We start from the raw sequence: 21071 nt of genomic DNA on the forward strand, positions 1-21071 counted from the left end.
ACTCTTGTTTGTGTGTAAATGTACTTTTTCCTTTTTTCTAATTTACAATGTTTAACATAACATAATAATCTGCATTTAAAGACACACAATGTAAATATGGAATAGATTTTATTTTACATTTACACCGACAGATCATTTTGGTTTTCTATATCATGATGAAGGAGGCAGGTGTTTTGAAATTCTTCCTCCATGTCTTCCTCGAGCTGTAAAACACAGAAAATATTTTACAGATATGCTGAATTGGACTGCAGAATGTCTGGGAATATTAATATCAGCTTTTGACATATGAATGTTTACACAGTGCTGATTCAGACCATTTCACAAAAATCTTTTTGTAACCTCACACTCATTTCATCTGTCATGTTGTCCAGTGCTGTCCTCACAAGGTCTCTTTCTGGAAAACAGAGACCTCATAAAGTCAGGACACAGACTATGGCGAAATTTAAATGCCCAGATGAAATTTCGGCAATGCTTTAAATTTAGGGATGCTCTTACTGTGATTTGTCCAGCATCTCCACGAGACCCCCACCACAACCACCACACTGAACACCGTCCCAACAGATGGCACTACTAGGTGCCAGTTTATGGGTCTAAAGTAAATGAACAGAAAATCAGCTATTTAAACAAACGTTTCTCAAAAAATATATTTTTTTAATAAATAGAAGCATGAAAATACATTTATTGGCATTTCAACGACACCATTTATTCATTATTTAGCCTGGCTTTGACAGGCCCTGTAATATTGGACAACTTGTATACAATGAAATACAAGCTACAGCTCAAAATCACAGAGTAACGTACCTATGGCTACTGATGCTTATTGTATAATTGTCTGAGGGTCTAGCTGTCAAGGATGATGATCCTGAAGATGTTGCTTGATGTGTAGGAACTCTGAGAGCTGTAGATGTTGATGGCTGGAGGCTGGCTGAGGCAGATGGAGATCCTGGTGTCTGAAGGGACGCTGCTGGAAGTGTTGTAGACTGCAGTGCCAGAATGGAGGTCGTCCTTTGCTGAGTGTCTGTAGTTTGAATTAAAACAGCTGCTGTTGGGCTCATGCTTTGACCAGTTATCCATGAAGTTGGGGAAGCATCGGTCGAAGCTGAAATTTTAATTGAACAAAACCGATATTTTATCTCTGTGCCTTCATTTAGGCCATGGATGGAGAATTTAAGTGCATACACATTCCAAAACCAGAGTCTTCATTTCCTTTTGGACCGAACATGCACACAATTTGAAAACGGGCTTAAGGACTAACTCACATGCAGTGTTGCTTTGTGCTCCCTGTGTGACGTTAATGTGCACTGGAGCCTGGATGTCTCCAGCCGAGCACCAGTACCAGCCAGTGCCCTTCCTCTGCACTTCCATCATGGTGACAGTGAAAACTCCCTCGCCATCATCAGCTATTTCAAGAGAGGCCTCCGAGTTCTGCGTCATCTTACACGAGTGTAGGTCTCCACTCTCACACCACTTTTTCACGCTGCTCTTCAGACTGTTGCTGTAGTGACAAGTGACGGTCACGTTTGTCCCAACTTCAGCAAGCATCATTGTGTCTTTGACATAGAGAGCTGGAAGATCTGATCACAGTGCATGGTCGCATGATGAAGGTTATCACTCCAATTCACACCCAGTTCATTCACCCAAGAACAGGACTGAGAGACACGAATCTAAATTGTAAAACTTAGGAGCAGAAATGTATGAACAAAGCTTTCAAAGCATTTAATAATTCCTAATGGAATCATCTAAAAATATTAAATGAGTAAAGAATATTACAGAGTAATTTCAGTTATGCTAAAATCAAACTACAAACAATACAGCTTTAATCAAGGAAATATGAGGATAAGTGGCAGATGCAGCAATGCAATCTTTAGTTGAAACTGTAACTACTATTTTTATAAACTCCTGGGGGTCTACTCACCATCAGTAACCTGAAGCGTAAAGGACGATCTCACGTCCGGTCTCATAAACCCTCCCAGTTTTACCGCACACCAGTAGCGGTTGGTATCCCTCACCTGTAGGTTCCTCATGGTCAAGGTGATGACCAGCTCAGTCGGGTCGTCTGTGACCAGAAACCTGGTCCTCTGACCCTTCAGGGGATGGCGTCCTATTTCCAGACAGGTCGCCCAGGCCTTGCCTTTGCACCAGTACTTCACGGCGTCCTTGTACATGTGGTGGTAGTGACAGGGAATGGTGACAGACCCTCCGGTCTGCATTGCCACTTTGGACACTGTCCACAAGCTAAACGAACCTTCAAAATACAAAGTGGTACACAAAAGAGTGTATTTTATATCATAAAATGAATAGTACCAGTATGCAGAAATTACTGTAAAATTTCTGAAACTAGATATATCATAAATGAGATATATCTCATGTAAAAATATTTTTTCCCAAATCATCTAATCAGAGGATTAGATTTCCTTAACCCTGGAGCTAAATAACCCACAAACAACATAATTGCCTAATTCTGTGCATATTTTGAACAAATTAAAGTGAATAGAGGTGTTGTACAGACCCACATCTGTAAATTGTGAAAATGTCTCTTAAAGCTGTATATTTTTGCATTGCGTTGCCAAGTAACCGGTTTCTGTGAGATCAGTGTAAGTCAAAAGCACACCTGGAAATCCATGCAGAAAGACGAGGAGCAGCGCCTTCAGGAAGAACATGTCCATGCAATTTGATCTGTGGCGTGGCTTCTGTAGTGTGTAAAGAGATCCTAGATGTCCGCCATGCGGCATGCCACTTTTTATTTCCTGTAAGTTCCACTGCCTGCTGCCTCCTAGCACTTGCAGTGATGAAATGTTGTACTTCCCTTGGTTGACTATCCAGTGATGAAGCAATGTGTGTGGCAATTAAACTTCACTGGAGTAGACGCACAAAAACCTTAAGTAACGGGAAATGTTTCGTACCGAAACAAACATCAAGTATATGAAAATTAGACTTTTTAAGACAAACTCACCCTGGAACACATTGTACGGCATGCCAATCAAGATCTGAAGAGCCCTTGTGGATTCTCGCTGGTGGAGAGAAGAAGGCCAGGACACAGTATGAATCCGCTCAGCACAGCATGGACGACCCTTGATGCACCTCAGTTTCCTGAGGATAAGGACCGAGCGCCGGAGAGGAAGACAGCCTCTCAGTCTCATTACTGTAGAGTTTTCATTTGTGGTTTTTAATGGCTAGAATGAAGCGTCCCGTTGCTGATTTGGCACAGGCTGCAAGTCTTGCTGTAAACACGTTACAGTGCACAGCCCTTCTGTCACTGTGTTGCTAAAGCGGCATAATCCAAGCGTGGATGTGGAAGGACCTGTGTCCGGTGTACAGATTTCCTGCCAAAAAGGCAAAAAACTAAAGCTGAAAGTGCTCCGGAAGGTCATCTGCTGACACCTGCATTTTTGTCAAATGACTTAAAACATCACAGCCAAAACAGCATTTTCATTCATTTTTTATTTGATGAATTACATGTTACGTTGACATTTTATTTTTGACACAATTTATTTTTTCTGATTTATTACAGAGATTATAGGCATTACACATTATAGACATCAAAGCATCCAGTAAGCATTCTTAATCATCACACAGAATCACTGATATCGGCTTGAGCGTGCATGGTGGTTCACGCATTGATTTGCATTGATTGGGAGACGATGAGCATCAGACACCACAGCAGGGGGAGGCGTCCCACCACAGCAAACTGGCCTGCGGCGTTTACAGGGGACACCCTGTTACTGTTACACAGCCTCCCTTCGCAGCACCGCAGATGATTCACCTCACACACTTTTCCGGACGCACAGCCCCGCAGCGTTACGTTCTGTCCGGACAGCGCCACCACTGAAGACACAGGAGGTGGGTGAGACGAATGAGCGTCTGTTGCCATGACGCCGACACTTCTGATTTATGTGGAGTACCTGAATCGTCCACACAGTGGTCCTCAGTTCCCACACAGGGCAGGACAGTGCTGCAGACCTGATCATGTTCATCCGTACAGGACTCACACTGCAGTCCATTGGTCAATTTCACGACGGGAGCTGAGAATTACAAAATGTCCTTACTGTCAAACGCACACATAAAGGCTTTTTGAATGTTTCATATTGAATATTATATTTCCTACAGGGCAAAGGGGTCTCGTTGCAGCCAGTTGAGTTGCAGCATGAAGATGTAGACGTGAAGTTACGGTAGCCCAGGTTTAAAGACATTTGGGAGGGCGACTGGTAGTCATCTAGGCCGCAAAGACTCTCATTTAGGCAGCCCTTGTTGACAATGAAGTTGTGACCTTAGAATATAAGTAATATAGCATCATAGGAAAATAACTACTCGCACAGTATTCAATAAATAACCAAAATAATGTACATATTTTTAGCATACCTCCAGCGTTCACGTTGTTGCTCCTAAAATTAATCGTGATGGTAATGGAAATAGAAAAACGTTTGATATTGCTTGCTTTAAGAAAACAGAAAAGAGTAGATTTGGGAAAAATAAATTAATATTCAAAACAAGAACATTCAGTCTGTTTTTATACATCTTTTACTTATACGTGAGCATGTGGGTATAAGATAATAAAGCGATATTTCCATTCCACCTGTAAAACATGCATTTGCCACTGACCTGAGCCCTGTGGAGTGCTAGTATTAGTGGTGCACACCTGCCCAGCATCGCAGGTGACCAGTTTCTGGCTGGTGCAGCCTGGGTCCCTTGGATCCTCGCAAAAAAAGCACTGAAGGGCAAGAGCTGTGTGCAGAGCAAGAACAAATTATTCCATAAAGATACATCTCATCACTGAAGGTGCTGAGATCTTATTTAAATTGTACCTGTGTTTAACAAGGTGCCAATTAATGAGGCAATAATGACCAGCTTCATTTTCGGCCTCTTCTGTTGTAGGAGCAGCAGCAGGAAAGATGAAGGGGTCTGACACAAGTCCTTTATTTATATGTCACCCAGGCAAGGCACATTTCCCATGACACCTCAGCAGATTATATAAGTGCATTCATAACGCAAAATACAGTGCTCTTTTGTTTTAGGTGGATAAATGAGGAAGTGTCAAGGATTCTGAGAGAGAAGTCAGTGTAGTAAAAGTGAAGTGATTGTCATTGTGATACACTGCTTCCTTAACAGCTAGGCCACCACTGCCCCAATGTTTGTGGTAATGATATATGTCTGTAATCATACCTGCTGATGACTAGCCAAATGTACCATAGCTAAAAAATGTCCATAAAGTGTGACCAGATATCAGTTCTCATCTCATTGTTGTTTAATGTGTTTTATGAAAAATGTGCAAATGTAAGAACACTCTCTCCACTACTGAAATGTGATCAGAACTGGCGGTACATTATTTAAATCATGGGGACATGAATCATGTGTGTGTTGAGGTCTGAAATATCGGCGATGTCAGGTGACATGGCATGAAGATCACGGTGGATGAGAAGCCTTTATAATTGAGTTCAGGTAGGTGGCTGCAGGACTACAAGTCCCTCTGTACATTTACATTTGCATTTGGCAGATGTCATTTACATTTACAGCATTTATCAGACGCCCTTATCCAGAGCAACTTACAATCAGTAGTTACAGGGACAGTCCCCCCCTGGAGCAACTAAGGGTTAAGTGTCTTGCTCAGGGACACAATGGTAGTAAGTGGGATTTGAACCTGGGTCTTCTGGTTCATAGGCGAGTGTGTTACCCACTAGGCTACTACCACTCTTTTTGGATGTCCTTATCCAAAGCAATTTACAATGTGCTTTCATGTTACCATCAATGAAGTAATGAGTTCACCAGGACTCAAACCAGGAATACAATTCACTTTGTTGTAGTTTTTCCTTAGGTAAGTCAGACTATAAGAAAGTTACAAGTTAGTCTAAGTATTCTCTAAAGAAGAAGGTCTTAAGCTGCTGTTCTGACCTCGAGGGGAAGTTCATTCCACCACCGAGGGGCCAAGACGGAGAAGAGTCTTGATAAGCGTCGTCCTCAGAAACTGAGAGACGTCTGAGAAGTGCATTACAGTAGTCGAGGTGATATAACCTGTACCAGGAGCTGGGTGGTCTGTTATATTACAGTGTGCAAACGAACAGGGTGATTATACAGATGTCATGTGTTCAGAAAATGACCGCTGGGTTTGGCGAGAGAGAGAAGTGTCCATTGTAAGATTTATGTTTTAATGGACAGAGGACTTGGCTTATGTGACTTGCGTGCGGCCCAGCCAGAATACTTGGGCACCTTTTTTGGCCCAGTGCTCCTGAACTCCAGGACTCATCTGTGTCTTTCTGAGTCTTGATTGATTGATCGTGTGTGCAAAATAAAACAAAGCACTTGTGCCTACTGCCTCCTTCTCACGTTACGACCATGACACAAGATCTAAGTTGTTCAGGATTTACATGACAAAGAGTGCAATGTGCTCTGAAGACTAGTCTCTAAATTCCCCAGATGTCAGTCAGATGTGCAATTACTTCAGAGTAGAAGAACGTTTTGATTTCAGGTGGCATGATGGGTTCAGTTGTCTATAGTGTCATGTGATGTAATGATTTGCTGTAAATGTATTTTAGGGGGGATGTAGATTTACAACACAGCTCGGCGGTTTTCAGTGGGATTTCATACGCGGTTCCATCTATCCCGTTAGTTTGGAGATCGACGCTAAGTCACGCGACACGCCGGAAGCGGAAACGTCAGCGAACGACAAAAAAAGGAGGGTGGTTAAAAAGAAAAAAAGGGGGACGAGCATAAAAGATGAATAATGTATCATTTCCCTAGATCCGCACCCACGAACTGCGACGTGGACGCGTGATCGCCGTGAAGTACGAGTAAGTACCCAGCTCGCCGCGCGATGCGACTACTCCTCTCCACCTCCTCCTCCTCCTCCTCCTCCTCTCTCTTCGTCTTTACCCGCCGAGTGCTGGTAAGCGTCGCCATGCCAGAACGTTCACGTGTGCGGATATAAAAAAAAACAGAGCAGAAATTTCACGGGAGCCTTGGTCTGCCGCGTCCAGGTTTTAATGGCGCTCAAATGTAGTTGCGGTGTCATAAGTCCGCTCTTGCTTTGCAGCTGCACCGGGCAAGGATGGGCGACTACGCCGTGCTCAACACCGGGCGAAAGATGCCCCTGCTGGGTCTGGGAACGTGGAAAAGTGAACCAGGACAGGTGCGCTTACTTTTTACTCATCCACGTATTCACTCATTTACTGTGTCTCTAATTAAATATTCATACTGACACTAATACATGATAATACTATTATATGTAGTATAGTGTATTATATATAGTATACTTATATAATATTATTATTTTCGTCTTGCCAAAAGTAATTCATTGTTCAGAAGCAGAATAGTTCTGGAATTGTTCAGAGAAAAACTGCTGATATCCAGAGGTGTTTTACAAGAACTGGAGTTTGGTCTCTCCCAATTCCGTAAACTAATGAATGATCTACAGATGCTGCTCCGAGAACTTTGGGAGTCTCTTTCGACATTGTTTCATGGGGGGAAATTTAGGTCAATCAGTATTTGTTTTCGTTGCTTTGCCTCTGTTTCTATCCTTTTCTCTACTTCATGTGCCATGACAGGTGAAGCAGGCGGTGATATGGGCCTTGCAGTCGGGCTACAGGCACATCGATTGTGCAGCCATCTATGGCAACGAGCAGGAGATTGGAGAAGCTCTACAGGAGACCCTGGGCCCTGAGAAAGTAAGTCAGCAATATTGACACTGTTTATACAGCGCACTGGCGTCTTCTAAACGTTCTTCCTAGGAACAATCGTGTGACGTTTGTGAATTGCCATTCCCTCTAGACTCTGAGGAGGGAGGATGTGTTTGTGACTTCAAAACTGTGGAACACGAAACATCACCCTGAAGATGTGGAGCCTGCTCTGCTGAAGACCCTGAAGGACCTGAGGCTGGAGTACCTGGATCTCTACCTCATTCACTGGCCTTATGCCTTCCAGTGAGTTATCTCTAGTGATGGTGGTGGGGTGGTGTTTATAAAGATCTCCTAAAGTAATAATGTAAAACACTGCATTGATGCAGAACTACAGAAGGATAAGTTGATGTGGCCATATTTCGTAAAAAGAGAATCTGCTGGACTGATCATTGTATTTATACATTTTCTTTATTTGTGTAATTTAATATTTATGAATATTAAAGCAAAATGACCAGTTGTAGAATTCCATATAAAGCGCATCACATTGTTTCATAGCCATGGTTGAAAGTTTATTTCAATTTGACAGACGGGGAGATAGCACCTTCCCAAAAAAGGAGGACGGCACCCTTCTCTATGACGACATTGACTACAAACTAACCTGGTCTGCTATGGAGAAGCTTGTGGGGAAAGGTCTTGTGAGAGCTATAGGGCTTTCCAACTTCAATAGTCGGCAGATTGATGATGTGTTATCGGTTGCTGCCATCAAGCCCACCGTGCTGCAGGTGAGGAATGTTCATATTTTGAATACGCCCGGTGTATAACCGTACGTAATTTAGCATATGCCATTTTAGGCGTGCTGATACTGAGCTACTGTGTGTCAGGTGGAGAGCCACCCGTATCTTGCCCAAGTGGAGCTGCTCACTCACTGCCGAGATAGAGGCCTGGTGATGACGGCATACAGTCCCCTCGGGTCTCCAGACAGAGCCTGGAAGCATCCCGATGAGCCCGTCCTGCTTGATGAACCAGCTATTGCCTCTCTGGCCGTGAAGTACAACAAAACACCCGCACAGATAATCATTAGGTAACCTTGCGACTTTGAGGCTCGTTTTGAAGTGCATGTTTTCGAGGGACCGCGTAGTGCACGCGGCGATGTCATGCAGGCCTTCTTTCCCCACAGGTGGCAAACTCAGCGAGGGGTAGTAACCATTCCAAAGAGCGTCACTGAGTCCCGAATCAAAGAGAATATTCAGGTAGATATCTAATTTTTTGTACATTGTAACGCATAGTATTTTAACACGTAATACCGACTCTTTCGTGTTCTGCGTGCAGGTGTTTGACTTCACTCTGGAGGCGGATGAGATTAACAGTATCACAGCCCTGGCCAGGGGCTGGCGGTACATTGTACCAACGATAACAGTAAGCTGCGGCCTTCGTGTGAACAGAACAAAATGTTCTCTTGTAGGTCATTACAATGTTTCTGTTGGTTTTTATTTATTTTATTTTTTTCAGGTTGATGGAAAGCCTGTACCAAGGGATGCGGGACATCCTCACTATCCTTTCAGTGACCCCTACTAAGAATCTCTGGAGCCAGCTTTTGTGCCTTTCCATGTAATCTACAAAAATAAACTTTGTACTTGTCCACATTACTTCCTTTTTTTTTTTTTTTTTTTGGTGGTGCTTTCAGGTTCCAGCAGTACATGTCAAGGATTTTATTTAATTACCAAGTTATTAATTACATAGGAATTAAATAGGATGATGATATATCATGTTAATACAATTTTTATGTAATTGCTTTTAGGAAATGTATTTTACTACAAATCACAAATCTTGTCCTATCATTTTGAAGTATTAACCATTATGGAGTCACATTTTTGCAATCAATCAATCAATCAGGTAAAGTTGCTGACCAATGATATTTCAGATCATTTATATAATTTAAAATCATCTAAGTCATCTTTTCAGATCCATTTCACATGTGGTTTTGAGAATCTTTTATCTGATGTTTCATCGTGGGCGGCGCAGTGAGGTACTTCTGTGACATGCCTCCAATGTTTGAGGTGTGAACGTGTGAGGCTTCCCTTCACAGGCTGTTTTTTCAATTCATCCACTGGAACATAAATCTCTGTAATGGAGCACCTTTGTGGTCATGATCTCTTCACTTCTCCCATGGTGGCCTCACACAGCCATTGTGTTTGATGAAGCATTTGCTCAAATTGTTACGCCTGATTGCTGTATAGCCTCAGTGTTGTCACGTGTGGCTGCAGTTTTTTTAAATCAGGAGTCCACAGTCCTGTTTCTGAACCCCAGGAAGATGGCACGCTTACTTTCAGCCTGAAATACACTGTAACAGATTCTCACTAGGTCCTCGATGTGCTCCATGAACCTACAATTTATGAGCTTTTTTCTGGATTTATTGCTTAAGAAATGTAATAAATACAGCATGTTTACAGAGTAAATCATTGTTCAGTAGTGAAGCAGTGTGTGTCGTAACAGATTCTGCATCATGTTTTTGCTTCAAAGACAGGCCAAATGTTTGGACACACCTTCTCATTCAATATGTTTTCTTTATTTTCATGACCATTGGTAGATTCTCACCGAAGGCATCAAAACTATGAATGAACACATGTGGAGTTATGTACTTAACAAAAAAAGGTGAAATAACTGAAAACATTTTTTATATTCTAGTTTCTTCAAAATAGCCGCCCTTTGCTCTGATTACTGCTTTACACACTCTTGGCATTCTCTCGATGAGCTAAAGAGGTCGTCGCCTGAAATGATTTTCCAACAGTCTTGAAGGAGTTCCCAGAGGTGTTTAGCACTTGTTGGCCACCTTTGCCTTCACTCTGCGGTCCAGCTCACCCCAAACCATCTGGATTGGGTTCAGGTCCGGTGACTGTGGAGACCAGGTCTCCACTTTTTGTTAAGTACATAACTCCACATGTGTTCATTCATAGTTTTGATGCCTTCAGTGAGACTCTACAAATGTAAATGGTCACGAAAATAAAGAAAACACATTGAATGAGAAGGTGTGTCCAAACTTTTGGCCTGTACTGTATATGATTTTGAAGGGTCATATTTGTGGTCTGCCCACATTTTCCAACCATTCTGTTGGAGACACATTCCTCGGCAGACAGAAGGGTTTTCTGGGGGGCGTTCAGAGCAGACAGCGGCCCTTCAGATGTTCTGCAGCTGGCAGTGTAGCAAGATCCTTCTCTGCGACTCCATTCACAGGAATCGGATCAGGTCCTCCTAAAACACAACTTTGATTTCGGTACTGGCCCTTTAAGAAACTCTCCCGCGTTTTCCGGGGAGGTGAGAGTTCAGCGGAAGTGAGGCTCGTATCCGTATTTAAAGGCGCCAACAAAGACGCCGTGAAGGAGCAGGAATACAAACCTGCCATCTTTTTACGGATTGCCGCACAAATCGCGTGTTTCCTGCCCCCCGCGCCACAGAGTTCATCTAGCACTTGTCGGACGTGTCCGTGTGAAGATGCCCGAGGAAACTGCGGTTCCTTCCAGCTCCGAGTGGTAAGGCTCTCTCTTCTCCAGCCCCGAACAACCTTTCACACTCCCCGTCACTAAAGTACTTGATCGACCGGAGCGGGGCAGTGACAGGAGCCTGACCGAGTCGCGTTCCGGCCGAGACCCGGCCGTCGACTCGCCAGACCGCCGCCGCGGCGGAGATGCCGGGCTCGGCTGCCGCCGCGAGCGACTCAACTTTCCCGCTTTGGCGGGAGAGCAGCTGGCCTCGGCCGAGCCAAATTGTACACGCTTCCGTGACGGGAAAACGTCCGACTTCGGCTTTTAATGGCTCCGCGCATCTCCGCCGCGGTTAGCCGGTCGGCTAGCTTAGCAGGTTGCTAACATTTAACCCGTACAGGTAATCGGGTTTAGTTTACATTTACAGCATTTATCAGTTTATTCTTTATATATATCCTCGAACCGCTCACTTTCTGGTGAGTTAAAACATTTGATAAACATGCATGTTTTTGCTCATAGAAAATATTCGGTGTTTTACAGGATAACCGGGGTTGCGTCAAAACAAAATAACCTCATGAGCGATTCGGTCTGTGTTCTCGGTTACCTCGGCTTTAAAAAAAAAAAAAAAGTTTCTAATTTTATTTTATTCGTACTCTACGGATTCCGATACACCTCAAATTATCCTGCCCATCTAGTATACTAGTGTGTGTATATACAATTTTGCTTTAGTTTTATATATATACACACACACACACAATCTTTTTATTTTTTTTATTTTATTTATTTTTATTTGGTTTCAGCATGGATGAGAAGCCTTGTTCCTCGACGGCAGCTGTTGGTGACGGGTAAGTAAAAATTGTAAATATCTGAAGGGCTTTTTATTTATTTAATTTTATAAAATCGTACTCTTACTCTTTTTGCCTCTCATCCTTCAGCTCCGTCGATGTTTTTGAAGAAGCCAAGAAGCTAATTGGCACCGGAAAGCGGCACTTGGTTATGGGCGATGCTGTATCAGCTGTCAGTGTGTTTCAGGATGCATGTGGAATGCTGTAAGTTTTATTTATTTATTTATTTTTGTATATATTGTATTTGTCATACCGAACTTTTTTTTTTTTTTTTTTTTTTTAAGGGCGGAGAAATATGGTGATACAGCTGATGAATGTGGGGAAGCATTCTTTTTGTGTGGGAAGGCTCTGCTGGACCTTGCCAGGTTAGTGGAAGCACCGTTTGAACATTATTATTATTTTTTTTTTTTTAAAGGATTGACGTTAAGTTTTATACTAGGCCTGAGCCTGTTGTCTGTTATGTAGGGTTGAGAACACTGTTCTTGGAAATGCCTTGGAGGGTGTACCAGAGGAGTCCTCTGAAGAAGGCGAGAAACAGAACGATTCCAAAATTGAAAGTGCAGACAACCTAGACGGTTTGTAACAATATCTGCAATTCTAACTGAAATAAGATGAACAGGATGTTTGTTTGACGTGACGTCTGTTGGGATCAGACATGGTTTTTATTTGGTGTTCCTGTGGTACAGAGGAAACCAGGGATGAGCTCCGAACACAGGTTTATGAGGCCATGGCAGAGAAGGAGGGCACAAGTGATTCAGTACAGAAAGATGAAGGGAAAGTTGACAAGGAGGCTGATGACGTAACAGATGCACAGAATGCTGAAAGTGAACCCAAGAATGAGAAGGATCCAGAGTCCGAAGAGAATGAAAAGTTGAAAGATCAGTCCCTTGCAGACCAAGCCACTCAAGATCAGTCTGAATGCAAAATGGCCTCTAACCAGGAAGGAGAATCTGACAATGCAAAGGATAAAACTGAAGCTGCTGAAGAGAAGGACTCCCTGGCTGGTGATGGCGTGTCTGAGAAGGAATCCCAGGATGGTGATGGTGATGTTGAAAAGGAAAATGTGAAGGAGAATGGTGTGAAGAGCTCTGGAGTTAAGGAGACTGCAAATGATGCAGTTGAAGATGAACCGATGGAAGAGGGAGGAGGTACAACTGTGGCAGGTCTTTTGGAAATGCGGGAACACCACTTTGCAATTTTGGGGGTGGATCACTTTGGTGTCAAGTGGGCAGTGGGTTCATGACACTTTGGTTCCGTAGCAATTTAATGCATGGCTGAGTGTGTACGTACGCATGTTCCTCCACCACATGCTCGCCACTAATTGATTTTCTGCTTTCAATGTTCAGATGATGACGACGACGATGATGATGACCATGAAAATGCTGAAGAGAAGGTATGATTGAGTTGTTTTGGTCAGGGAAATTCCAGGATGGTAGTAGCCTGGTGGGTAAGACACACTTATGAACCAGAAGGACCAACCCCACTTATTAACCTGTTTTCTATGAATGCACAGGAGGAGGAAGAGGAAGTGGGGAACTTACAGTTGGCTTGGGAGATGTTAGAAGTTGCTAAAGTCATCTACAAAAGGTTTGTAGGATTGGCGAGCAGAACATTCATGGTTCTCCAACTCTGTTGCTAGACTTTTTATATATATAATTATTATTATTTTTTTTTAATACAGGAAGGAGAGCCAAGAGGACCAACTTATGACTGCACAGATATTTTTGAAACTTGGGGAAGTTGGTGCTGAATCCGGTAATCTTTACTTGACTGGTTTTGACTTTAGTGGTCTCTTGTCTCGTCTTAGACTGAGTGACCTTGTCTCCAGGTAACTACGCCCAAGCTCTAGAGGACTTCCAGGAGTGCTTGGTACTGCAGCTGAAGCACCTGCCCCCACACAGCCGCTTGCTGGCTGAGACCCACTACCAGCTGGGTACAACCTTCAGCTACATGGGACAGTATAAACAGTCCATCGAGCACTTCAGTAGCTCAATCAAGGTCATCGAGAGCCGCCTAGGTAAAGAGTTCCTTCTCACAAATCACTGTTTTCCTACCTACCTGCATAGGCGTTTATGCATTCTTTATTGCTATGATTCATCTGAGCAGTTTGATCTTTTAATTTTAATTGTCCCCCTCCACTTTTTAGCCATGCTTGAGGAGGTGATCAGCAAGGCTGAGGGTGCAGAGGCAGCAAAGGAAGAGAAAAGCGAACTTGAAGAGCTGAAGCAGCTGTTGCCTGACATTAAAGAGAAAGTAGAAGATGCCAAGGAGAGTCAGAGGACTGCTGCTGCTGCATCCGAGGCCATTCAGCAGACCCTGGTGAGTTAAGGTTTTAATGGGATTCACATACTTTCCTTCCCCCTGACTTATTTAAATATACATTTTTAATCACCCCTAGGGTGGGGCATCTACGTCATCTTCGTTCCCAGGGGAAAATGGAGGCGCGTCATCTTCCACAGCCGGTCCGGTAAGTGGTCCTGTTTTGGTGGGGGGAAAAATGCCTTAAAGCCACATATCTGAAGTCCGTTGTGCTTCCAGATTTCAGACAAGCCAGCTGATTGCGCATCGTCCTCTAAGCCACCGTCCGACATTTCTCACTTAGTCCGAAAGAAGGTGAGTTGAATGAGAGGAGACTATATTGGGCTCCTTCCACATGACCATTGATTTTATTTAAAATTTTTTTTTTTTTTGTAAGTAACTTTCTGCTTCACAAATATACACACGAAGCGGTCCTGTGCAAAGGCCAGATTTCCAGTTAACCAATAATCACCTTGTGGTTTCAGGATCACATGGTATTGACCAACTAGATTTAGTTTAGTTTTTGAGCACAGCCCTGAACAGTGGTTTGTGGTCCGTCTACATTCGGACCTGTTTTTGTAGATGACTGGTGAGTAATGTTTCCAGTGTCTGTTCTGGAAACCGATTTCAGAATATTCAAGCCCCCCCAGAGGTGTTTTATTTGAACTCAAAGTTCATGTCTGTGGATGGTAGCCTAATAATCTTAATCATAGGCATGGAGTGTGTTTTTGCCTGCCAGTCTGTAGGCTCTGCATGTGCTTGTGTTGCTAGATCAGGTTTGTGTGCTTGTTGTCGTTGGTGATGTGGTTTTGTAGCTGGCACCCTGGTTTATTCTTTTTTTTTGCGTGCTTGGCCATTTGCTTTTTGTGTGTTTTTGTAATTCTTTGTAGTTATGTAGATAGGAGGAGGGGAGGCGTAATACTTATCTCCTGATTTGTGTTCCTGCACAGAGGAAACCAGAGGAGGAGAGCCCAAAAAAGGACAGTGAAGCTAAAAAGGCCAAACAGGAGGCCACATTAAATGGCAACGGAGACTCAGCCAGCAACGGCAATGGGGTTCAGGAGAAAATGCAGCAGGAGGCGAGTTGTTAGGCTTACTGTTCTTTCCCTCGCCCAGTAGGGTCTGAGGTGAACCCAGCCTGTAGTTACAACTGATTCTTCAGCCAGCTGCGACGTAATGATGTGCGGACAATGTGGCTAGACCTGGCAACTAGATTGTGTCCTGGTGCTAAAGGCTTCCTTCAAGTTAGGGTTTGAGTCCTATCCCGGAAGCTATGGCCTTGTTGAAGCAGTTTTTGGTCATTTCTGAACAAAATGCCAGTGTCATTTTTATTAGTCAAAACTGGTGTTAATATTTATGCATTCTTCCTCTTGTAGACCACAGCATGATGTCATTCTCAGCCCACAACAGGTCTTCCAACCAGCAGAGCATGCGCCTCCCAGTTTTTGTAAATATGATCATTTTTCAGACCAATTTTTGTATTGTAATACAGAACTTCAATAAACACTTATTTGCAATGTAAACACTTGTGGTGGTATTTTATTTTTGATCTGATTCCAGCTTGACCTGTTCCACTGTCGCCCTTGTTCACTGCGATTTGCTCTCACTGGTTCTCGTGAGCTTGGTCATTTCAGCTACATATGGGTTTGATACTACTACTGGCCAAAGGTGGTTTTGGATTTTTTCCGTTTCCACTGAGATTTCTCATTCATGAAATGACATTTTCTAAAATGCAACCATTAATCAATCATAACTACTGTAAGTTACGAGGAGTCTCTTGGATAAGCAACTGAACATGCTAAAGTTTGAATTTACATTTCCAGCATTTATCAGACTCCCTTATCCAGAGCGAGTGAAGGGGACAGTCCACCTGGAGACACTCAGGGTTAAGTGTCTTGCTCAGGGACACAATGGTAGTAAGTGGGATTTGAAACTGGGTCTTCTGGTTCATACCACCCCATTACTGATCTGATTGTGCAAAATGTTTTAGCAGTTTCTGTAGTGAGCTGCTCAGGTAAAGGAATGATGTAAATACAAACTCAGAGTAACTCCTACATACATGCTCATTCATTGCACTTGGTACATAAAGGGATAGTTATTTGGTTTAAGAAGAGTATTAAATCAGTGCATATATATATAAATTCTGATATGCATACATGTATAAACATCTAACACTTTTCATTAAACAGAAGAGCTTCTAAATATATATATATATATTATCTGAACCAAAGTTTGTAGAACTTTACTGCTTCTCCTGTGGCCTTTCTGCTGGAGGAGGATCAGAGTTTGAAAACTCTGGGAACTGTAATGGTGTTAGAGTTGGTGGCTCGGTCAGGTGTGCTTGATTGTGTGAATCCTACAAGAACAATATACAGCTTATTTTAAGGTCTGATGTTTGAAACAGCACATGAAAAATCAAACCACAGTGGTGCAATTTAAATTTTTTTTTTTTTTTTTTTTTTTTTGGTGTATGGTAAATATAGTTTGACCTACCACAGTGGGGTACTTGTAGTGACCAGCATTTCTTGGACCTATTTTAGCAAAGTTCTGGGTGTCTCCATCGCGGCTGTTAACCACTCTAAGGCATAACTCTGTGTTACCAAGCTGAAAAAAAAAAAAAATCAATTCGAAACCATGTGTTTATTACATATACGTGCATGTCTAGGTACGTGAGATGCAAACGGAACAATATTCTCACCTGCGGAACTGAGTTGAGCTCAGGAACGGTGAGCAAGGGCCTCACGGGTGGGACACGGAAAGGCACTCTCCAAAAACCACTGCGAATCTGGTTGTATTGGTCGAAAAGCTCCAGGCATGCCCAGCCCTGAGGTACCGTCTGCTGGACATCCTGACCACACTGACTACAAGAGCCAAGACCACCGCCAGCATGGACCTCCACAACAAGGGACAGGGAAGGGGAGGGCTGTATTCTGCATTGAAAGTCACTTTCACCAAATTTGATTCTATTTACTGTATTAAAAATGACATTTTACATGTGTGATGTATTATACAGTATAATGTAATAGTATATGTTTTATATTTACACACCTAGGTGCAGGTTGTTTAGCGGACACTATGGCATAGTTGCCCTGGGGCAGACTGTAAGAATATGGTAAAGCCCCAGCAGGTTGGCACTGCACAGGTCGGAGGGCAGTAGATCGACACATCTCCTGTCCAATAGAGTAGAGCCCAGTCACCAGACACAACTGAGTTAGGCTGGCGTCCACACCCAGGATCATGTCATAAAAAATTATGAAGCCAGCCCTACAAAATATTTCACACAATTATGGGACAGATGAGCACTCATGAATATTTAAATATAAAATCTTTTAAATTGTAAGTGTGCTTGTGTGTGTGGAGTTTGGGGAACAAACTCACACAGGGTCATATGGTGCTGGTCCAAGAGTGTCCAAACTCTTCCTTTCTGGCACCGAGGTGTCTGGCACGTTGAACTGATCCTAAGTATGTAAAGGCTCAGTAGTACACTGTAATGTTGAATAAATGTAAATACATCTATACCACAAACCCACCTGAGAGATAGGGGCCAGCAAGCCATCCAGACGAGTCCCAGGAAACGTGGCAGGAGGTTGAAGAGGGATCCCCCTGGATCCTTCTCTGCCCCATTCCACCTCCCTGCGCAGGAATCCTATCTCAACCAGCAGTTTGGCCAGCTGCTGATTAAGCTGAAGCTCTGTTCCGGTTAAGGGAATTACAGGGGTACAGGGTCATTTACAACAATTTCCCTATATAATCACTTAGATGATGAAAATACTAATTGAGTCTGACTACACTGATGTGGTACACTGTTATAATAACCAACGCCCTGTTATTCAGAAAAAATGCAGCAACTAAAACATTTGTAATGGCATTGTGAGCAGTAATGACTACAGAGGAAGTCGGCATTCATCTTGATAGGGGTTTATGCTGGTTTCATCTATGTGCGCTGGTCTTTCCAGTTGTCTGACAACAGAAAGTGGCCCAAACGAAATGGAAAAAAAAAAAAAGCAATAAAGGGGTCCAAGCACTGGATGGCCTGTATTAGGGATCCATCAATCCAGTTTATAATACCAATACCTTCAGTCTGGATAGCGACCAACCTCGAGTCTTTTTGTGGGGAGGGGACTGTTAGGTTTGAGGTAACCTCAGATTTAAATACTTCACTTAAATGCTGTTTTCTTAACTTGTAAGACAATATAGCTGAACGTGTGTTCTTTGGCAAAATGTTTCTGAAGGCGATTTATTAAGTTGGATACTGATGTGTTAGTTACCACTGTACATAAGTTCAGGGATTGGCTTAGAGATCAATATCAACATGAATTCAGATTCCGCTCAATTTATTATTAAAGCAATGTGCGACTGGCAAGTGTCTGTGCAAAATGTAATCGCTTGGCCTCAAAATCCATTGGATGACCCAAACTTCATTCCACTGGGCACTTTGGGCCAGTTTAGCTCCACATGTGGTGGCCATATGGCCAATGAAGACCATACCCCATATACTACCATAATAGCAAATCAGTAACAGCTGCACCTTCAGTATGGCTTCTCTCCCCGATCTTCTCTTTCAAATGCTGGTTATCCTTCTCCAATGCCATCAACCTAGTGTCCATAGTCCATCCTTGATGCTTTGATCCTGGGACAGTGCATTTTTGGGTAGCATTAGTAATTGGAAAAAGAAAGCATGTCAAATTGTGTGCTATGATATAGCTGTGATTCAGTGAAACAATCAAATATTATAAAGAAAGTGTAATGACAAGTTCAGTTATTGCTAATGCTAAGCTGACGTTACCTAGCAACATAATATGTATTTAGATGTATTAATTGTGATTAGAGAACATGCAAACGTGTTTTAAGAAGCACATAAGCCAGCATGCACACCGACACATCATGTTGATACACACAGGGTGTGTAAATGGACACTCACTGTTTTGTCTGGTTCTGCGCTCAGCACTGGACCTGCTCTGCTCCAAAAGGTTCGCCTCGGCTTCCAGGCTGTGCATCTGTGCCAGAACCGCTGGGTCTTTTCCACCTGACTGCGTGTACGCCACTCCAAGTGACCTGACAAAGCAACATGGATATGACAACCACTGGTAAGGCCTACACATCTGGAGCTTGACAAGGACCATGATTCAGGATTTGGCATTAAAGCTAAAGGAAAGGAGAAGGTGCAGTAGTCTTGGCTGTTTAATATTAAATTGTTCCCACCTTATCTGGGTTGACAGAGGGCTGACCACAGAGGAAATTTGGTCAAAAGCAACATTTTGCATCCTTCTGTCTTTAGGAGAATTACGAGGGTCATCAGCCTCTTTGGCCCTAAGACACCATGGAATGGCCAAATTAATAATCGTTTGGTTTTATATCATCATCTATTGCTCTTTCACTCTCACCCCTGGTGTGTTTGCATGGCATGAACCAGGGAGCTGATCTGCTGTAGAGCGCCCCCGTTTCTCTCCTCCTGCTCTCTCAACTCATGAAGCAGGGTCTCCAACTGGGTTGGTCCGCCCAGACCTGTCAGTGCAGCTAAACACTGCTCAATTTCTTCACTCACAAGGAGAAAAAAAAAATCATTATCATTTTTTTAATATTTGTTCACTTTGAGTTATATAAATTGAGTAAACCGAGACATTTTTGACAGCAAAGTCTACAACCTGGCTGTGACAGCACCTCTTACCTTCTTTCTGTTGCTGTAGTTGATGGTTGTGAGCTCTGATCTGAGCCAGCTGCCTCTCGTATTGTTCTGATATCAGTCGCACCTTCTCACTCTGAGGAGGCCGAAGGAGCTCTGGCACAACAGGCGTATCCTGGGACTCATCGTACAAGATGTGCAAATGTCAGGTGGTTTAAACTGGACTATAAGCAGATTCTGTGTCTTAAGGGTACACGCCGGTTACAATCTTTCATATTTGCCTTCATGTTATCGCTTGTTGTTGTTACCTGTCTGCTGAGTTTCTTTTGGGTGAAACTGTCTGGCACTTTCACCTGGGGTCCACTGTCCCTCTGTGGGAGGGGACACTCATCATCAGGGTGACCCCTGTCAGTGGTTCTTTCTCTGATCTGTACATGGCAAGTGGGCAACTCAGTGATCAAAATTAAGACCCTAACTGCTTTATGATCATTTACACTCACATATCAGCCACCCTCCACAAATAAGTTTTTATTGTGAACACCTATATAACATATAGCCAAATAAGGACATATAGCTTCACCATATAATACTGCAAACCCAGAATTATAATTTCTGAAGCTTCATCTCACACGAACAAGTTCGGATGTCCTGGTCCTGGTTTCGGGTTGAGCACCTCTCATGGTCCCCGTCTCAGGTGCACGGTACTCCACACGACCCTGCCTCAATACCACCGGGTCTCCCATGTCACTCCCAAGGCAGAAGCGTGCTCGGTGCTTGTCCAGGAGCACCGCAGTGTGGAAAGCCATGTGGCAGTCACGGCACGTGAACTCCCCCGGTTTCTCCATTGTGCCTTACCAGATGCCCCCCTTCGTTTAATGTTTAAATAAAAGATGGGTTACCATTCACTGCACTGAAACAAGTGCTAGCAACGAAGTAGCTACAAAGGTACGTTCTGCTTGGGTTTGTTGGTTGGTAACCATCTCTATATCAATAACAATGGAAACTCTAGTTGGGTTGGGCAAGGGTCATATTCTATTTCAAGCTTTAAAGCAGGATTATGCCAAAAGGGTTATTCCAATAAAACAGTGAAATTTGTGAATTTATGCAATTGAACGAAAATGTAGACATGTTTGGCAAATTGATGCAAAATATTTATTACAATTATTTATCTTTTTTTCCCCAAGATGCAGTAGTTTGTTTCTCTTTATCTCATAGATAG

General features: G+C 43.1%; 5 protein-coding genes across 7 annotated transcripts; 2 read left to right on the plus strand and 3 right to left on the minus strand.

Annotated features, from left to right (window-relative positions):
- Positions 1-91: 91 nt before the first annotated feature.
- On the minus strand, positions 92-3015 carry LOC114801887 (CMRF35-like molecule 5). Of its 2 annotated transcripts, none has more exons than XM_029000349.1 (8): positions 2954-3015; positions 2612-2856; positions 1916-2245; positions 1260-1574; positions 802-1018; positions 496-590; positions 345-394; positions 92-203 (listed from the first exon to the last, which is right to left on the minus strand). In XM_029000349.1, exons 2-8 carry the CDS (start codon positions 2730-2732, stop codon positions 120-122), a joined length of 1212 nt encoding a protein of 403 aa, XP_028856182.1. In that variant the 5' UTR covers positions 2733-2856; positions 2954-3015; the 3' UTR covers positions 92-119. The 2 variants fall into 2 exon arrangements, with proteins under 2 accessions (XP_028856182.1, XP_028856181.1); XM_029000348.1 differs by having other exon boundaries at positions 802-1099.
- Positions 3016-3422: 407 nt separating this feature from the next.
- LOC114801889 (uncharacterized) lies at positions 3423-4939 on the minus strand. The gene is made up of 6 exons (XM_029000352.1): positions 4803-4939; positions 4600-4722; positions 4360-4434; positions 4106-4267; positions 3903-4022; positions 3423-3825 (listed from the first exon to the last, which is right to left on the minus strand). Exons 1-6 carry the CDS (start codon positions 4849-4851, stop codon positions 3611-3613), a joined length of 744 nt encoding a protein of 247 aa, XP_028856185.1. The 5' UTR covers positions 4852-4939; the 3' UTR covers positions 3423-3610.
- A 1686-nt stretch (positions 4940-6625) lies between these two features.
- On the plus strand, positions 6626-9253 carry akr1a1b (aldo-keto reductase family 1, member A1b (aldehyde reductase)). 2 transcript variants are annotated; one of them, XM_029000351.1, is made up of 9 exons: positions 6626-6782; positions 7025-7120; positions 7536-7655; positions 7759-7910; positions 8194-8389; positions 8489-8688; positions 8785-8857; positions 8937-9023; positions 9117-9253. In XM_029000351.1, the coding sequence occupies exons 2-9, from the start codon at positions 7040-7042 to the stop codon at positions 9180-9182; spliced, it is 975 nt and encodes a 324-aa protein (XP_028856184.1). In that variant the 5' UTR covers positions 6626-6782; positions 7025-7039; the 3' UTR covers positions 9183-9253. The 2 variants fall into 2 exon arrangements, with proteins under 2 accessions (XP_028856184.1, XP_028856183.1); XM_029000350.1 differs by having other exon boundaries at positions 6634-6877.
- Positions 9254-10946: 1693 nt separating this feature from the next.
- On the plus strand, positions 10947-15752 carry nasp (nuclear autoantigenic sperm protein (histone-binding)). The gene is made up of 14 exons (XM_029000996.1): positions 10947-11134; positions 11887-11931; positions 12022-12135; positions 12216-12296; positions 12397-12506; positions 13278-13324; positions 13445-13518; positions 13613-13686; positions 13760-13948; positions 14078-14250; positions 14330-14398; positions 14470-14544; positions 15180-15308; positions 15606-15752. The coding sequence occupies exons 1-14, from the start codon at positions 11097-11099 to the stop codon at positions 15615-15617; spliced, it is 1230 nt and encodes a 409-aa protein (XP_028856829.1). The 5' UTR covers positions 10947-11096; the 3' UTR covers positions 15618-15752.
- A 14-nt stretch (positions 15753-15766) lies between these two features.
- On the minus strand, positions 15767-20796 carry ccdc17 (coiled-coil domain containing 17). Its single transcript, XM_029000991.1, has 13 exons — positions 20482-20796; positions 20161-20280; positions 19898-20027; positions 19614-19764; positions 19432-19539; positions 19151-19284; positions 18758-18859; positions 17760-17920; positions 17608-17687; positions 17278-17493; positions 16928-17159; positions 16723-16833; positions 15767-16585 (listed from the first exon to the last, which is right to left on the minus strand). Exons 1-13 carry the CDS (start codon positions 20695-20697, stop codon positions 16472-16474), a joined length of 1875 nt encoding a protein of 624 aa, XP_028856824.1. The 5' UTR covers positions 20698-20796; the 3' UTR covers positions 15767-16471.
- Between the last annotated feature and the right edge of the window lie 275 nt (positions 20797-21071).

This window comes from Denticeps clupeoides, chromosome 13, assembly GCF_900700375.1.
Source record: "Denticeps clupeoides chromosome 13, fDenClu1.1, whole genome shotgun sequence".
NCBI classification, from domain to species: Eukaryota; Metazoa; Chordata; class Actinopteri; order Clupeiformes; family Denticipitidae; genus Denticeps; species Denticeps clupeoides.

Excerpts from the sequence above, each read along its gene's own strand:
- LOC114801889 (XM_029000352.1), bottom strand. The coding sequence starts at position 4,851 with ATGAAGCTGGTCATTATTGCCTCATTAATTGGCACCTTGTTAAACACA. Across the intron at positions 4,435-4,599 it reads TAGCACTCCACAGGGCTCAG|CAAGCAATATCAAACGTTTT; the intron begins GTCAGTGGCAAA and ends GTTTTCTTAAAG. Across the intron at positions 3,826-3,902 it reads CCACTGTGTGGACGATTCAG|TGGTGGCGCTGTCCGGACAG; the intron begins GTACTCCACATA and ends CTGTGTCTTCAG.
- ccdc17 (XM_029000991.1), bottom strand. The coding sequence starts at position 20,697 with ATGGAGAAACCGGGGGAGTTCACGTGCCGTGACTGCCACATGGCTTTC. Across the intron at positions 20,028-20,160 it reads AAAAGAAACTCAGCAGACAG|GATACGCCTGTTGTGCCAGA; the intron begins GTAACAACAACA and ends GATGAGTCCCAG. Across the intron at positions 16,586-16,722 it reads ACTACAAGTACCCCACTGTG|GATTCACACAATCAAGCACA; the intron begins GTAGGTCAAACT and ends TTGTTCTTGTAG.
- akr1a1b (XM_029000350.1), top strand. The coding sequence starts at position 6,806 with ATGCGACTACTCCTCTCCACCTCCTCCTCCTCCTCCTCCTCCTCTCTC. Across the intron at positions 6,878-7,024 it reads TCTTTACCCGCCGAGTGCTG|CTGCACCGGGCAAGGATGGG; the intron begins GTAAGCGTCGCC and ends CTTGCTTTGCAG. Across the intron at positions 9,024-9,116 it reads ACATTGTACCAACGATAACA|GTTGATGGAAAGCCTGTACC; the intron begins GTAAGCTGCGGC and ends TATTTTTTTCAG.
- nasp (XM_029000996.1), top strand. The coding sequence starts at position 11,097 with ATGCCCGAGGAAACTGCGGTTCCTTCCAGCTCCGAGTG. Across the intron at positions 12,297-12,396 it reads GCTCTGCTGGACCTTGCCAG|GGTTGAGAACACTGTTCTTG; the intron begins GTTAGTGGAAGC and ends TCTGTTATGTAG. Across the intron at positions 13,949-14,077 it reads GGTCATCGAGAGCCGCCTAG|CCATGCTTGAGGAGGTGATC; the intron begins GTAAAGAGTTCC and ends TCCACTTTTTAG.
- LOC114801887 (XM_029000348.1), bottom strand. The coding sequence starts at position 2,732 with ATGCCGCATGGCGGACATCTAGGATCTCTTTACACACTACAGAAGCCA. Across the intron at positions 2,246-2,611 it reads CTTTCTGCATGGATTTCCAG|GTTCGTTTAGCTTGTGGACA; the intron begins GTGTGCTTTTGA and ends TGTATTTTGAAG. Across the intron at positions 395-495 it reads GAGATGCTGGACAAATCACA|AAAGAGACCTTGTGAGGACA; the intron begins GTAAGAGCATCC and ends TCTGTTTTCCAG.